Source organism: Arachis hypogaea, chromosome 20, assembly GCF_003086295.3.
Source record: "Arachis hypogaea cultivar Tifrunner chromosome 20, arahy.Tifrunner.gnm2.J5K5, whole genome shotgun sequence".
Taxonomy (NCBI): Eukaryota; Viridiplantae; Streptophyta; class Magnoliopsida; order Fabales; family Fabaceae; genus Arachis; species Arachis hypogaea.
Window position 1 is genome coordinate 448758 of NC_092055.1, and position 15850 is coordinate 464607.

A 15850-nucleotide genomic window follows, 5' to 3' on the forward strand; every position below is an offset into this window, starting at 1 on the left:
ATGACATGTTATGTTATGAATTTTCAAAAAGAGTCTCACATGAAGGGTTAACATATGAAAAAGAATTTTATAAGACGTTCAATTCTCTCAATATATATATAAATTAACTTTTTTTTATGATATATGAAAAAAAAAAACATCAATTTCAATCAATTCTTAAATCAAGATATATGTATAGTTATGCAAGATAAAATATGCATCTTCTAAGAAAATACTCACTTATTAGTCATTTTTAATGCAATAAAGTAAACAAAAAAATTAATTTTTTTAAACAAAAAATACAATTGAATACACACTATATTATTTCCTAAAAAATTACTAATAATAACTAATTGTATTATATTATCATCGTGTTAAAGCAGACTTCAAAATGAATAGAAAATATTTAAAGTTTTTTCTTCTTTCCGTTTCAAGAATTGAATGGTGATGGAGAAGACAAAATTGATAGTTGGCGGTTCATGCACTTATGCGTCAAATTGACACATTTTAAAATGAATGATAATTAGAGTGACCAACTTGTCTTCTAAAAAAAGCATATCTACCATTCAACCTTATTACCTTCTTTCATCGTCATCTGCTGATTGAAAATTATAAGAAGACAAATAATATGAAAACAACCCCTTTATTTTGTAATGCATATTGAAAGTGAAAATAGCATTTATATATATTGGTAATTTAATTTGATGTATGATGTTGGTTGCATATGTTGACTCGCATGAAAAACATGTTAGGGGCATATTTAATTTGGATTGAGTAGTATTAGATTTTATTGGATTTTTATTTACCGATAATTATAGAGACAATGAAAAATTTTGACAATGTATACAATAAATTTTAAATTTAGTTCAATATAAAAAAAAAAAAAAAAACTCAACCAGTTATTTTAAAAAGTTAACCATCTCAACCCTAATTTGCTATCAAAGGAATTTACCCAAACACCTTCTCCCCTCTTCCCAAAACCATCAGTTATCCCATCTTCATCAATCATTCCACTTTTCGGCGTTAGAAGCTTTTTTATCGGCCATCTTCAAACAACCATCCACGTAATTATTAAAATAATCATCCGACTACTTAGTGAAATGACTATCCAGCATTTGTTATTTGTTATTGTATATACTTAAACTGATCAAACAAAATAACCACCCAATTAATAATTAAAATAACCATCTACATACCTAGTGAATTGAACATTCAGCATCTAAATTCGCCCATTAATATATATACCTTAGTAGGAACCTCCGCAACACCATAAAACAAAACACTCGCCTTCTTGATATCTTCAATCCGATGCACCACATCCACCGGAGGCAATCCACTGAACCCCAAATCATCGTACACGTGGCACCATCCCCACCCGCTATATGTCGCGGACGAAGACGCTAGGACGGTGAAACCCGCCGATTGTCGGGGGGCTGTACGACCGCCGCATTGGTGGGCTGTGCAACGGACACAACATGCACGAAGGGGGTGTCTTCGTCGGACGTTCTCGGACAGCTAGGCGGCGTCGGATTGCGTTCTGGGTGGCAGACGATGGTGATCTTCGCGGCGTTAGTGCGGAGAGAGTAGAAGAGACTGTCGAAGCTGCTCGAGCAAATGACGCAAATTGCGTGACGGTGCTGCTCGAGCGTTCGTGGTGCGCACAGCGGTGTTAATTAGCCGGAGCTATGAGCGACAGTGGCTGTTGTTGGTGGCGGCGCGGCACTGATGAGACAGGAAGAGACTGGACGAAAAGAAAGTCACATCATGAGAGAGAGATCGTTTTTGCGGTGTACGTAATTGTTACAAATCCTTATTTACTTTGAATTTCAAATAAAAAATTATTAAAAATTAATTAATTTAATTATCATTTGATGTTAATTTCAACTTTATTCTTATTGTATACATTGTATACTAAATTCATTGTCTCCCCATACTTATCATGTTAATTTGGATTGAGTAGTATTAGATTCTATTGGACTTTTATCTACAGATTTCGTATTTAATATGTGGCACCAAATAGTATATTAACGTGAATTACGTTTTAAATTTTCAAATATTAGGTTGATTTATCATTTTATATTTTAGGGACAAATTAAACGTGACTACGTGAGTATTAACTTTTAAAAAAATGATAGTTATATACAAGTTTTTTACTATTAAATATGTGTAATAATGACAAATGTGAGATTATAATTATTTAAAATGATAAATACTTTATTATTTTAATAAGAGATTTTAATAAGATTAAACTTTAGAAATAACATATATATATATGGTAAACTATATTTTTTATTTTTGAATTTTGTTAAAAATTATAAAAATATCTCTAAATATTATTTTATTTTAATTTTATTCTATAAATTTTTAAATTGCATCAAATATGTTCTTGATGACTACTTTTTTTAAAAAAATTAAGAGCAATAATTTTATAATAATAATTTTTAACATAAGCAAATCAGACATAGTTGTAATGCATTATTACTGGATTATATAAATTAAAAATTTTAGAGACAAAAGTGAAACAAAATAAAATTCAAGAATATTTTTAAAATTTTTGACAAATTAAATTTTAAGGACAAAAATATATTATATATATATATATATATATATATATATATATATATATGAAAATGGTAGTTAGGGAAAAAATAATATTGTGTATGACGAAACTCCTTTAATTTGATTATATGTAATAGATATAATTATTATTATTATCATATGGATACATCCTATTCGGAAAAAGAAAAGAAAATTTCAAAGAAGAGAACCAAATGACAATGAAATAGTTAATAATTAAAGGGTGAATTTCTTCCCTTCTTTTTTTCTTTTCTATCTTGAAACAATTAAAATATATATTATTTGAATAATGCTTGAAAAAGAGTCAGTCGAGCATCCACATGAAGAAAGTGCACCAAAGAGTGAGAGTAAATGTAGAAACTGCATAGGTCCATAGCATTATTAAGGAACATTCACTTTCAGCAACCCCAAGCAACTGAGCAATTGTTCCTGCATGCATGCATTAAACCTTAATTAATTAATTAATTAATTCGCGTTGACAAATTATAATTACACAGTCTTATTATTGTTTATTAGCTTCTTGTCGATCAAGTCGTATTTTTAGATATACATGTATATATTTTACATGCTATAAACGCATATACAAAATCAATTACAATCTAGTGATTAAGGATCGTAGGTAAAAAAATTTCATTTTTTTGAAAAGTACATAGATTAAAAAAAGTAAAATATTAAAAATATAAGAATTAAAAAAAGTTTAATTACTTTAATTTGTCAATCTCTATAATTTTACTTAATTTTCAATTAGATCGAATCCATATACCATATTAGATTTTGTAATTAAGTCATTATCTGGACAAAAATATTAGAATTAACTGAATATTCCATTAAACAAAATAAATATGCTTAATACTTGACTTAATATTTTGTTTTGTTTAATAGAATATTTCGTTAATTCCAACGCTTTTGTTACAATAGGAATCTAGTTATAAAATCTGATATGGTATAACGATTCAATCAAAAAAATTCGAAAAAAAAATATAAATGCCTAAAAAAATATGTGATGATAATAGTCTAAATTTTAGTGTTATATAAAAAAAATTAGTATATACTGCCTTCACTAACAATGTATAAATCTATTCTCTTAATTATATTAAAACTTAGGCTTATATATTTAAACTATGATTATCACATACAAATTTAGATATTATAAATTAATAACTCAAAAAAACCCTAATTATTACAAATAAATATGTGGAATGAATTGATCATACCTACAGAAGTTGCAGGAGGAAGTGCATATTGAAGCATAAGAACAAACTGATATAAATTGTATGATCCAACCAATCCCCAATAATATGCAGCCTTAACAATCAAAACACCCAATAATGGTGATAATATGAACCGCACTACCATAATCCCTATTATTAGATACCAGCTTATTCCTGATTGCTTTAAACCTGTCAAATTAATTTGGAATAACATTTAAATATAATTATCAAGTTTGATATGTAAAAAAAAAAAAAAAAGTATAATTACAATTGATAAAATTAAATATACCATCAAGAAGATTTGCTCCCACTATCAAAGTCATGGACACAATTGTTCCCTCCCTGCGATTAGGTATATAATAAGGTTTTTTTTTTATTATTCAATGGGATAATATAATAATAAGAACACGTTATATTACATGTATATACAAAATTAGCTATAAATAATCAACTATTGTATATATAAATATTAGGGTTAAGTACGATTTTGGTCCCTAAGGTAGGAATTAAAATTTTTTTTTTGTCTCCAACCTTTTTTTGTTTACAAAATCGTCCCTAAGGTTTAACTTAGTTTTAAAATCGTAATTTTTACCAAAATTTTAATTTTTATCACCAAATAACCCCTAACTAAAAAAAGAAAAAAAAAAAAAGAAAACGGATTAAAGGGGGATGGATCACGCTTTGGAGGGGGTTCAGGGAAGAAGAGGGGGAAGGGAAGGTGGGAAAGGAAAGAGAAAGGGAATTCGCTGCCGCTGTTCCTCGCCGTTCGTCATTGCTCCTCGTCGTTCGCATCCTCGCCGCTGGATTTCGCTGCTGCTCTTCTTCTTCGCTCAACGTCGACGCCAGCAGATCCGCAAGGGTGGATGTCGTGCGCCGCTTGTAAACTCCGTAAAATTAGTAAATAATTAGTCAATAAATTGAATTTTAATTAGGAAAATTAAAAATGCAAAACTAATATCAAAATAGGATAGAGCTCTTCAAAACGAGAATTTTGATACTAATTTCAAAAAATTTGGCCCAAAATTGGACCGGATGGACAGCCATAGGACAGGCATGCATCATGTGCACACTGTGTGAATTGCTTGTTTGTGAACTATTTGGGAATGCCTACATGATTATAACATGATATCTGTTGTACTTGTTATCTGTATTACATGTAAGTTAGTTGTGCTTGCCTTGTTTGCTTATTTGTCTGTGTAAACTAATTGGTGATGGAGAAGTGGAGGAAGGGTGGACCGGTTTGGAGTTAATGTTAGGTTTAAAATATGTTAAGGTTAGAATTCATTAGGTCACCTACCCCTTTTTATGGCTTCTGCTTAGAAATTAAGCTTTGCAATTGTATGATGGAGTTCTAGGATTGTCTCTGGCATTCCCAGGACCTTATTTATTATACGCGTGGCACCTTTACCATGTTGAGAACATCCGGTTCTCCCCCATACTGTGTTACTGTTTTCAGATGCAGGTCGAGAGGCTCCTCGCTAGGCGTTTGGATCTCTGAAGCGGAGCTGTTCCTGGGTTTTTGGTGTTTATCAGCTTATGTATATAAGTACTTAGCTTTCTCTCCAAGAAACTTATCTATTTTGTTCCTCATAGAGGTTACAGGAGAGTTAGGGACTTATTACTGTACGTTGGGTGTTTGGGATACTTATGTAATTATATGTAAATATTCTCCGGCCAGTCTTGGCTTCGCAGGCTGAGTCAGGAGCTAGTTTCACTGTATTTTTGGCTTTTTTTTTTATTCTTTTGCTTATTCATATCTGTAATCTTCAAGTTTCTTCGCACGCAAGTTATTCCGTTCCGGAGCATTGCGCTTTTTATTTTACGAGTTTTGTTTTACCCATTTTTCAAGGCTCCTAGTTTATTATATTCTTTCTACTATTATATGTATGTATTTTATTTTAGCAGTCGTAGTGCCTCGCCACCTCTGTTTTACATCCTAGGTGTAAAGCTCTATGTGGTAGGGTGTTACACCGCTCACCGTTTCTGCTCTTCCTTCTCGCTCGGTCACCGGTCATTGCTGCTCCTCGTCACTCATCGCTGTGCTTCCTAGGGTTCCAATTCTATTTCTGATTTGTTGATTTTGTTAATTACATTGTTGTCTTCTGTTAATTATATTGATTTTTTTATTTGTGGATTTGTTGCTTTTATTAATTACATTATTTCTGATTATGATTCTATTATTGTTGTGGATTCTGATTCCATTATGTTTCCATGGTTCTGCTTCTGTTTCTTCTGCTTCTGATTCTGATTTCATTATCCATTGTTGTTGTTAATGCTTCTGGTTGCTTCTATTTCTGTTTCTTTTGTTGTTGTTGTTGTTGTTGTTCTTTGGAGTTGGGAGAGATAGTGATGGAGATTATACATATTTGTTGATGCTTCTGGTTTCTTCTGCTTCTGGTTCTGGTTATTTTTTTTATGTTTATTACATTATTTCATTGTTGTTATTGCTGATGCTTTGATGATGAAGAAGAAGAAGAAAAAAGAAGAAGAGATGATGTTGTGATGGAGAAGAAGAAAAAGAAGAATAGGAAATTAAGATTTTGGGGATGAAGGGGAAAAGTATTTTGGTCTGAAGAACGATTTTAAAATTAAGTTAAACCTTGGAGACGATTTTGTAAATAAAAAAGGTTGGAGACAAAAAAAAATTTTCAACCCCTATTTTAGAGATCAAAATCGTACTTAACCTTAAATATTATTTGAAGCCTCATAAAATTAAAAATATCATATTACTATAAATAAATTTATTTGATTATTCGTCTGATTCTATTAAAGGTTTGATTCTTGTAACTGTTTATTTTTTTATTAAAAAATGTATGAAATAATTTATATAAATATATGCAAATATATAGCATTGATTTGAGTGTATATAGACTATTTTTTAAATAAGAATGATGTGTAATAGCTAGTTTTTTTTTTTTTTTAAATTGATAGGATTATATAATAGTTTGAAGCTTTCATACTATATATAGTAAAAAAAAACACGAGACAAGCAAATTAATTAAATTAAGATCACATACCCTACCAAAGCTATAGATTTGATAATAGCACGAAGAGGAGCATCATCACCAACCATGAGCTTTTGAATTGGAGAGACTGCTCCAATGATAAATCCTATAATCTGACCAAAGAGTACCAGAAAATATCAAATAATAATGATATAGGTGGCATTAATAATTAATAACCATATATATATATTAAAGGAAGCATATACAAATATAACTATGAAATAATGATAAGCTAAGATATAACATTATAACAATACCACTGCAATTGTTGATGGCGTAAACACCATCTCCAGCTTGATATATTTATTACATTTTGTAATTGGCCATGTAATATAATCCAAGAATGACATCTGCAATATATATAATAGAAAATTATTGTAAAGTGGTGTTATTCATAATTAATTGACCTAATCAATTTTAATTCATTCTACATGCATGGATCTAGAATTGATATTTAACTTATCATAATGTTAAAGAAGATAAAAAAAAACCCCAAGCTTATTTTATTTAGTATTTATTAATTCTAACAATAATTAATAAATATTAAATAAAATAAATTTTAACTTATTTTTAATTATTTTTTTAGTTATAAAAAATTTTCTTTTAACTTATTTTCAACTTAGTTCGTTGTGCATTGTTATTCTTCATAATTCAGAGATTAAACTTCTCATCATTGATTCCATTATAAAAGAAGTTAAATTTTATTCAATAATGAAAGGGATATATATGTAATAAATAATTATTAAGAAGATGTTATTATATATGGTATTACCTTGTTCCCAATTCTGTTATTACAAATTGACTCATCATATTGAATTGAAATGTTATCAGAGCTGACTATGTTTGTTGAAGGAATAATCAATGATTCTGTAATGGTTGAGTAATCACTACAAGTGTTCATAATTTCAGTGTTCCTTTCCATATTTGCCCCCATGATGATATACAAATATGTCCAAATAAAAAGTGAAGACACCTGAGATATATCAAAAACTGATCAATTATTTATTTGGTATAAGAAATAGATCTCATTCCTCATGAAATAGCATAATATATATAATTAATTTAAAAAAGAAAAAAGAAAAAAAGAAACATACTCCAGCAGAGACAGATGCATAAGCGTCACCATATGTTTCACAAGTGGATGAATCACCAAATGGGCTATCACTCTCATCACAAACCGCCGGCACAATTATAAGAACCAAATTTCCCAAATTTCCTGAAATTAATTCAATCATTTTAACAATTTTTTTATGAAATCATGAGCTTAATTTTAATATACTGACGGTATAAATTTTTATGCAATCAATCAATAAAATTAATACGTTCAGATAAATACTTTTTTAAATAGTAAACATAAAAATTAATTATTTTTAGTCATGTAACAATATTTCATTGATTGTGGGTGTAAATTTTTTTATAGGTGCATAAAATTAGATTATGAAATTATTAAGAATAAAGTATATTTTTTGTCCTTGAAGTTTGTCAAAAATTTAAAAAATATCTCTAAATTTTATTTTGTTATAATTTTGTCCCTGAAATTTTCAGTTTGTATCAAATATACTCTGACAACTAAATTTTCAAAAAATTTAGAATCAATTCAGTAATAATGCATGACAATTATATCTGATTTGCTTGTATTAAAGATTGTTCTTGTAAAATTGTTGTTGAACTAGTCCTAATGTTTTAAAAAATTAGCCGTCAAATATATATTTGATGCAATTCGAAAATTTGGAAAATAAAATTAAAACAAAATAATACTTAAAGGTATTTTTAAAGCATTTAACAAACTTCAAAAATAAAAAATATACTTTACCTAACTATTAATTATTTAATACATAAGATAATATATGAAAGCTAATTAATTAAATAATTAATTACAATTACCAGCAGTGCAACAACCATTGACGAGGCCACGAAGATGTTGAGGAGTTCTTGCAATTTTGTTAAGCATCCAACCCAACACGGATCCAACCACGAACGTTAAGAAGATATTCACAAACATGAACCACCTATTTATTTATTTTTTATTTATTTATTTTTACATATCCCACAAACACAAAGAAATTAAAAACACTTCTACACTAACATAAAAAATAAAATGCATGTGTATAGTCACTATCTATGATTATATATGATTGAGATACTTACATTTCAACCAATCGATCATACGTTATTGTTTCGGCCAATTGGGCTGCGATAAGTGCCGGAGTGAAAATGTAATAAACTATCTGCAATAATATAATAATATTACTAATATAATAATTCAACCACAAATTAACAAAAAAAAAAAGGGTAAAGTATCGTTTTTGTCTCCAACGTTTGGGGTAAATCCTATTTGTATCCCTAACGTTTAAATCGTTCTATTTGTATCCCTAACATTTGTAAAATTGATTCAATGTTATCCCGCCGTCAATTACACATCATGAGCCCTCTAGTTTGAGTTTTAAAAATCTTTTCTTGAAGTTAGAATATAAATGTTTGAGATAGAATCGATGATCTACTCCGAAAAATAGCTCATCAAATGTTGAAACTAATTCCTACAACATTTACATAATTCACTTTTCTAGGGACATAATTGAATCACAAATAGTGGGTATAATATTAAAATCGAACACATCCAAGTGAGACCTAATTGAGAATAAATACATCCAAGTGAGAATAATTGAAAAATATAATCTGATTTGTTAGTATAATTGATAGTAGGATAACATTGAATCACTTTTATAAACGTTAAGGAAACAAATAAGACGATTTAAACGTTAGGGACACAAATAAGACTTACCCCAAACGTTGGGGACAAAAACCATACTTTACTAAAAAAAACTAAAATTTGATTATTGTTACCCACATTTAAAATGTAATAAGTCTCTGTTCGAGTGTTTTAATTATACCTCCAAAGCACTACTTGACTAGTTAAATAAGAAACCAAAATTAAAGAAGCTAATTAATAAAGAAGTGATGAAGTAACTCACGTTGTTGAGATAATTTCTTGCATCAATGTCTCTCAAGAGATTAAAACGTTCGGTAGCAATGAACAAACCAAGAAGAGTGATCAATAGTGTCTCCAGAACAGGCACTAATGCCACCAAAAACAGGTCCCAAAATGCCATTGATGATCACTAATGTGATCATATAATATAAGAACCTAAGCAACAAGATAGATAGATAGGTATTGATTATTTATGTATAGAGTTAGAGAACCCGTTAATATATTTCATATTACCTCAGTATATATTCTGTTTATAAGATATATACATAGTATAGTGTTTCAATCATAGCCATAAGGATTAGTCGAATTATTACCATAAATGTTTGGGTCCCCTTTGGATTATTGGATGGACAAATGATGTGTAAAACTGAAGCTGTGTCTGTCCGTGAACTAACTACTAGTCTTCATATCCAACAATCAGCATTCAGCAGGGAGCATGGAAAAAATCTATATTGATTTTATTATTAAAAATTTGATTTAATTGACTACTAAAATATTTTTTTTATTATTCTCGAATGAGGAGTGATAGCGGGCAGTAACTTTTGTGTTTTGTAATCGTCAATTGGCCATCAATAGTATTTTTAATGGTGTGAGATTGCATCCAATGGTGAGAAATCACTCATTTTTCTTTTGATGGTTAAGTACTGGCCACAAAACACAAAAATTGCTGGCCCCTAAACTTTCTCTACTCGAATTAAAATCCAAACTCAATATCTCTAGTTAATTGATCAATATATTTTGCCAACTTAATCAATTTCACGCTCTGAAGCACGGACACTTCGCTGAGTTGCCGTGTTCGCGTGCCGAACATATTTCAGACACATTTCGGACATGACACTTATCGACACACGTGTCTGATGTGTCCAACCGTATCTTAATAAAAAATAAAAAATTCTTCTTCAAACACACTTGGATACACCTAAATATCATCAGGTGTTAGTGTGTCCGGTCTTATTCTTAACATATATTATAGAAATAAATTTAGATATAATATATATTATTATTTATTAAAACAAAAAATATTTTAAATACTTCATATAATTCAAATAAGACATTAAAAATAATTAATTTATATTTTAATATTAATAAAATATCAAAATATCATTACGATTTATCTAAAAAATACTTTATATTTTATATGTATGCGTGTCCTCGTGTCTTATAAGATTTTAAAATTCTTAAAATTCGCATGTCGACATATCTCATGTCCGCCATCATAGATCTCACGTTATAATCTTATTTATCGTACTTTAAGGTAAACTTATTATCCAAGAGAAGGGATAGAAAGTAGTGTGATAAAAATATACTAATAGTGGATCTTATCAATGTAGAGATTAGGTTCTTCAGCAGTTACTACTCATTGGAGTAATGAAAATAAAAAGTGATCCACAAATACTAAAATTTTATCTAAATAATTGAAATATTCAAAATTTATTGTTTCCTGTAGTATATATAATGGGTGCAAACAAGTCTATTTAAGGTGAACTAGTTACAATTGGCATGAAGACTATAGAAATAGGCCACACATTTATGACCTAAAACCCACACATTTTTTCTTATTATAATTTTCTTGAGTTGAGGCACGTGAATGGTATAAAATGGTGTAACTTAGCTTAAAACGCATGGCAAAACTGTACAATTGTTTCAAATCAATCTGGCATTTTTTTTTTTTTGGAGGGATGGAGTGACAAAATATCTAACGGGATACACTATAAATAACTATAGTTTAACGATAAAAACAGAGTTTCAAAAACAATAACAACAACAAAAAGCTTTGATACAATTTTACAAATCCATTCTTTCTTCCTCAAAAAACTGCCTTAACTCAAGAAGTCACCATGGACTCCAAGTCCAATTCTTCGTCAGAATCTATCACCTCTTCAAAATTATAATAGGCATTCACCTGCACAACGGAACATAGATATAACTAACCACTATACAAATAAGTTTATTGTTAGAAACTGTTGAAGATATGCAACTTAGATGCCTAACTAAAGAGCTAATTATATGTTTCCCTACTGGTCAGATGAGTAAGATGCCTTTACCTTTGGCCTTGGAGTAACTGCTGTAAATCCATGAAATATGGCATTGTCAAAATTTGGGGGTTCAAGAACAACATAGGCTCCTTTGTTGTTATACCTCTCCTCTGTTGCCTGAAAAAAAAAGGGTCTTATTATAAAGTTGCCGTGACAAAGTAATAGTCATTCTTGATGATCAGAAAGATCAAATAGAATTCACTGTAAGCTGCTGAACATCTTCAACCAATTATCAACAACCAATCATCAGAACCAAACATGGCTCATGTTAAAGTGATTGTGTGCGAGTTTGAATTAGTTTGATTTTTCCCGTAAGTAGTAAGAAGTTGACGACAGATGTAAAGGCAAGAATCTTATTTATATAAAAAGCATAGCCAATAATAACATTAACAAACCTGAAATTGCGGGTAATCTGGAGCACTAAAGAGGGTGATCAGTTTTCCAGAATCCACAACATGATCAATAGTGTAACCTTCAGACATTCTATCTAAACCATCCCTCTTTTCCCTAGCATCAGGACCTTCATGAGACCTGATGACCAGCTGAGAGGGGGGAAATAAAGATAATAATTCATGCATAGAAGTTAGGGTAGATAGACATAAGCATAAAAAACATAATAAACAAGAAACAATCATACAAAAACAAGGTAGCAACAATAAAACATAGAACTTAATGCAGAACGCAAATATTAGGTGTGCATTGGGGGCTGCATACTCGATCTTAACGTAATACTTGGACTTAACTACAAGCTAACTGATTTCCTAATTAGCAGTAGCTATCTAATCACTAGATACCAAACATAATTGTATGTGACTAAATATTTTAACATAAATGCTATCATTTGGTATTTGTTCATCCATAAATTTTCCTTCCATGCAACTTTCAATCTAAAACAAATTCCAGAAACTATTTCAACAAATACCTTTGCCATTCAACCCTAAATCTAAATGAACTCTCGGGCAGTGTCAAATAAAGTACATTCAATATAGTAGGTTTCAATTACTATTGAACTTGGCTAGCTTACTGAAAAGAAGTAGGTGTTGGCCAAACCAAGTTTCCCAGCTCCTTGCTTAACAACAAAGTTATGATATACTTATTCTGGTTTTATCCCTCTTTCACTAGTTTCAAACAGCACAATCAATAACTTCATTATGTCCTCCCCATACAAAGATATTATTCAGACAATACATTAAAATCATGATAAATCTATGCTTAGAAAAGTCATGTTTTAATCAAGAAAGTATCTGAAAGTGTTGAAAATAACAATACTCTCATATCATCATCATATGTCAAAGTAATCTTTCTCTCAAAACGCATTGCGATATATTCTAGACAATTAATAAGATGACATAATTTCAACAAGACAATTAAATAGATCACTATGAACATATGAAACTAACTTATCACCTTTAATTGATACTTCTTCAAAAATTCTTCAGTACAATCGGGACCCCACAACAAGCCAATGCCTCTCTCTTTGTTCGGGGCAAGACCAGGATTTTTCGATGGATCAGACCACAAAACATCACCAGGAATCAAGTTTGGGCCTTCCCAAGGAGGATCAAGAACTGACCGTCGGGCCTTAGACAATTCTTCCAAGGAACCAAGAGTTAAAGTTTTGTTATCATGATTAAGATGAATCTTTCTGTTCTTCTTCCCTTTTAATCTCTTTGATGGCGTCACTGTTACACTGCGGAAGAGTCCTCCATGAGCTGTGAATACACACCCTGCTACAATGGAAGCCAAAGGAAGACCCTCAAAGCATCCCAAGCATTTGCGATACACATGCTTACCTTTATCACCATACTTTGCCATCACTTCCTTCTCATAACCATAGACCGATGTGCAGTATTTTGATTCGTGATTCCCACGTAGCAGATATACATTATGAGGCATAAACACCTGATCCAAAAATAATCACATTTGCATAAGTAACATAAAAAGTGAACAACCAAAATCATCTCCTCCTTCATTGACTGTGAGAGTATACCCTATTCAAATATAAAACCCTAGCTTACATGTAACATTTAGACAAATTAGCCTAGATGATTACAACTATCTCAGCTCAAAAGTATCACACCAGCATCTAAAACAAACAATAAAACTCTGTGCATGGTCGATTCATGATTCTGCCAAACAAAAGCACATTAATACCATATACCACAACATAAATAGAAAAGCTCTCATGACAAGTGAAGCAAGAATAACAGTTAAACAAAAGCAATAGAACAAAAAACCACAAAATCTAACTGCAAAAATTTCAAACAAAACTTGATTTTTTTTTTCGCAATCCAGAGTTCAAATTACTCCAAGTAATCTATCCCAACTTGAGAACTCAATTTTGCCAAAGACACCTAAAAACTAAGAAATGACCATAAAGTCTAAAAATTTTCACCTTCCAAGCTAACAAGAGCATGAAAGTTTCGAGCCCCCAAGCTCCACGATCAACGTAATCACCATTGAAGACGAAGATTCGATCATCGGAAGGGTAACCTGCGTCTTTGAGGAGAAAAAGCAGATCATGCAGCTGCCCGTGAACGTCACCAACGACCACCACCGACGCCGTCGTGCCGGAATTAGGGCGAAACGGATCAACGGTGACGCAATTGGGTTCCTTATGGAGCATCTTGGAAGCAACGAGGATGAGAGAGTCGAATACCTGAACGGGAAGAACGGAAGGGAACTCGGAAGGAGGAAAGTTCCTCGAAGACCAATCGAAGCACTGCATCAGATTGTGGATCCATTCGACGCTCAAGGTTCCGTCTTGCGGCCATGAAATTGGGAGTTGGAGCTCTTGCGGCGGTGTAGGCAGGGAATCCGGTGGATTTTCGGAAGATGAGGAGGAGGTGGGGGTGGTGGTGGTTGCTCCGTTTTCTGTGGCGGTGGCGGTGTCGGTGGCGGAATCCGGTGGAGGAGGAGAAGGTGGTGGCGGTTCCGAATCAGTAGGAAGCGTCATGGTGTGGCGCAACACCAAGTGCATAAATTATTATGTGGAAAAAAAATTAAATAATTTCTCACATATATGTATCTCTCTCCTTCTTACATTTTCTTAATTTTTTCTTTTCTTAAAAAAAATCATTATTATCCTTAAGTTCTTAATGATTTTTTATTTTGATTTTTAATATAGAAAAATTGGTTTTTATGATAATTATAATATAATGCTCTATTATTTGTTAGATGGTCAATGACTAGTGATGATATAGTGCCATTATTGTAGAAAACAAAATAATAAATAGGAACTAATTAATTTGTAATCTATTATTACTAAGTATTTTATTATATTTTGATTATTTTCTATAAGTGTAAATTTACTACCAAAAAATTGTAAGTTTTGAGGTGTTTTATCAAAAAGATTTTACTATTTTAGCAACATGAGAATATATAATTGAATTGAATTTTGTTATAAAGTTAAATTTGTTAGGATTGAATAAGAAGCTTGTCAAAATATTAATCTTCATTTATGAGCAAATTTAAGATTTATTTTGGTGAATTTTTAAAAAATATTCTTTTAATTATTTTTTAAAAAATAAAAAATAATTTGATATTTAAATATTTTATATAATAATATTTTTTAAGAATAAATTTAAAGAATAAATTATCTTTTATAAATTAATTTTACTATTGTTCATACCCTGACCCAACGCTAAGGCCTAGGTCCAAACGAAAGGCCCAACCCAAAAGATTGGGTCTCATCCTACACCGACCCTTTCCCTGGAGAAGTCGGTTCTTAACACGTCTTGTTTTAAAGAAGTCGGGAACTAAGATTAGCTGGCAGATAGGCACTCATTCAAAGCTAGTAACTGCCCCTAAAATCTCTCAACCCACTTCTAGGAGCCATATCTCAACTTCCTTAAGATAAAGGGACGGTTATCCACCTTAAAAGGTAGAACTACTCCAACGGTGGTTATTGGTTCACCACTATAAATACACTGACACTCAGCTATCACTAAGTCCCAATACTTTCTAAACCTGCTTACGCCCTTGCTAACTTAGGCATCGAAGTGTCTTTGCAGGTACCATCCCCCGCTCATTCATACTCACAAGTCGGACGGA

At 31.0% G+C, this 15850-nt stretch overlaps 2 protein-coding genes across 2 annotated transcripts; both read right to left on the reverse strand.

Moving 5' to 3' along the window:
- Positions 1–2644: 2644 nt before the first annotated feature.
- Positions 2645–10009, reverse strand: LOC112783987 (protein PIN-LIKES 3). Its single transcript, XM_025827073.3, has 10 exons — positions 9745–10009; positions 8921–9000; positions 8657–8781; positions 7867–7988; positions 7545–7745; positions 7030–7122; positions 6785–6885; positions 4057–4109; positions 3771–3956; positions 2645–2985 (listed from the first exon to the last, which is right to left on the reverse strand). The coding sequence occupies exons 1-10, from the start codon at positions 9880–9882 to the stop codon at positions 2861–2863; spliced, it is 1224 nt and encodes a 407-aa protein (XP_025682858.1). The 5' UTR covers positions 9883–10009; the 3' UTR covers positions 2645–2860.
- Positions 10010–11400: 1391 nt separating this feature from the next.
- Positions 11401–14980, reverse strand: LOC112783395 (serine/threonine-protein phosphatase 7). The gene is made up of 5 exons (XM_025826327.3): positions 14193–14980; positions 13205–13699; positions 12193–12339; positions 11807–11914; positions 11401–11664 (listed from the first exon to the last, which is right to left on the reverse strand). Exons 1-5 carry the CDS (start codon positions 14775–14777, stop codon positions 11587–11589), a joined length of 1413 nt encoding a protein of 470 aa, XP_025682112.1. The 5' UTR covers positions 14778–14980; the 3' UTR covers positions 11401–11586.
- Positions 14981–15850: the final 870 nt, after the last annotated feature.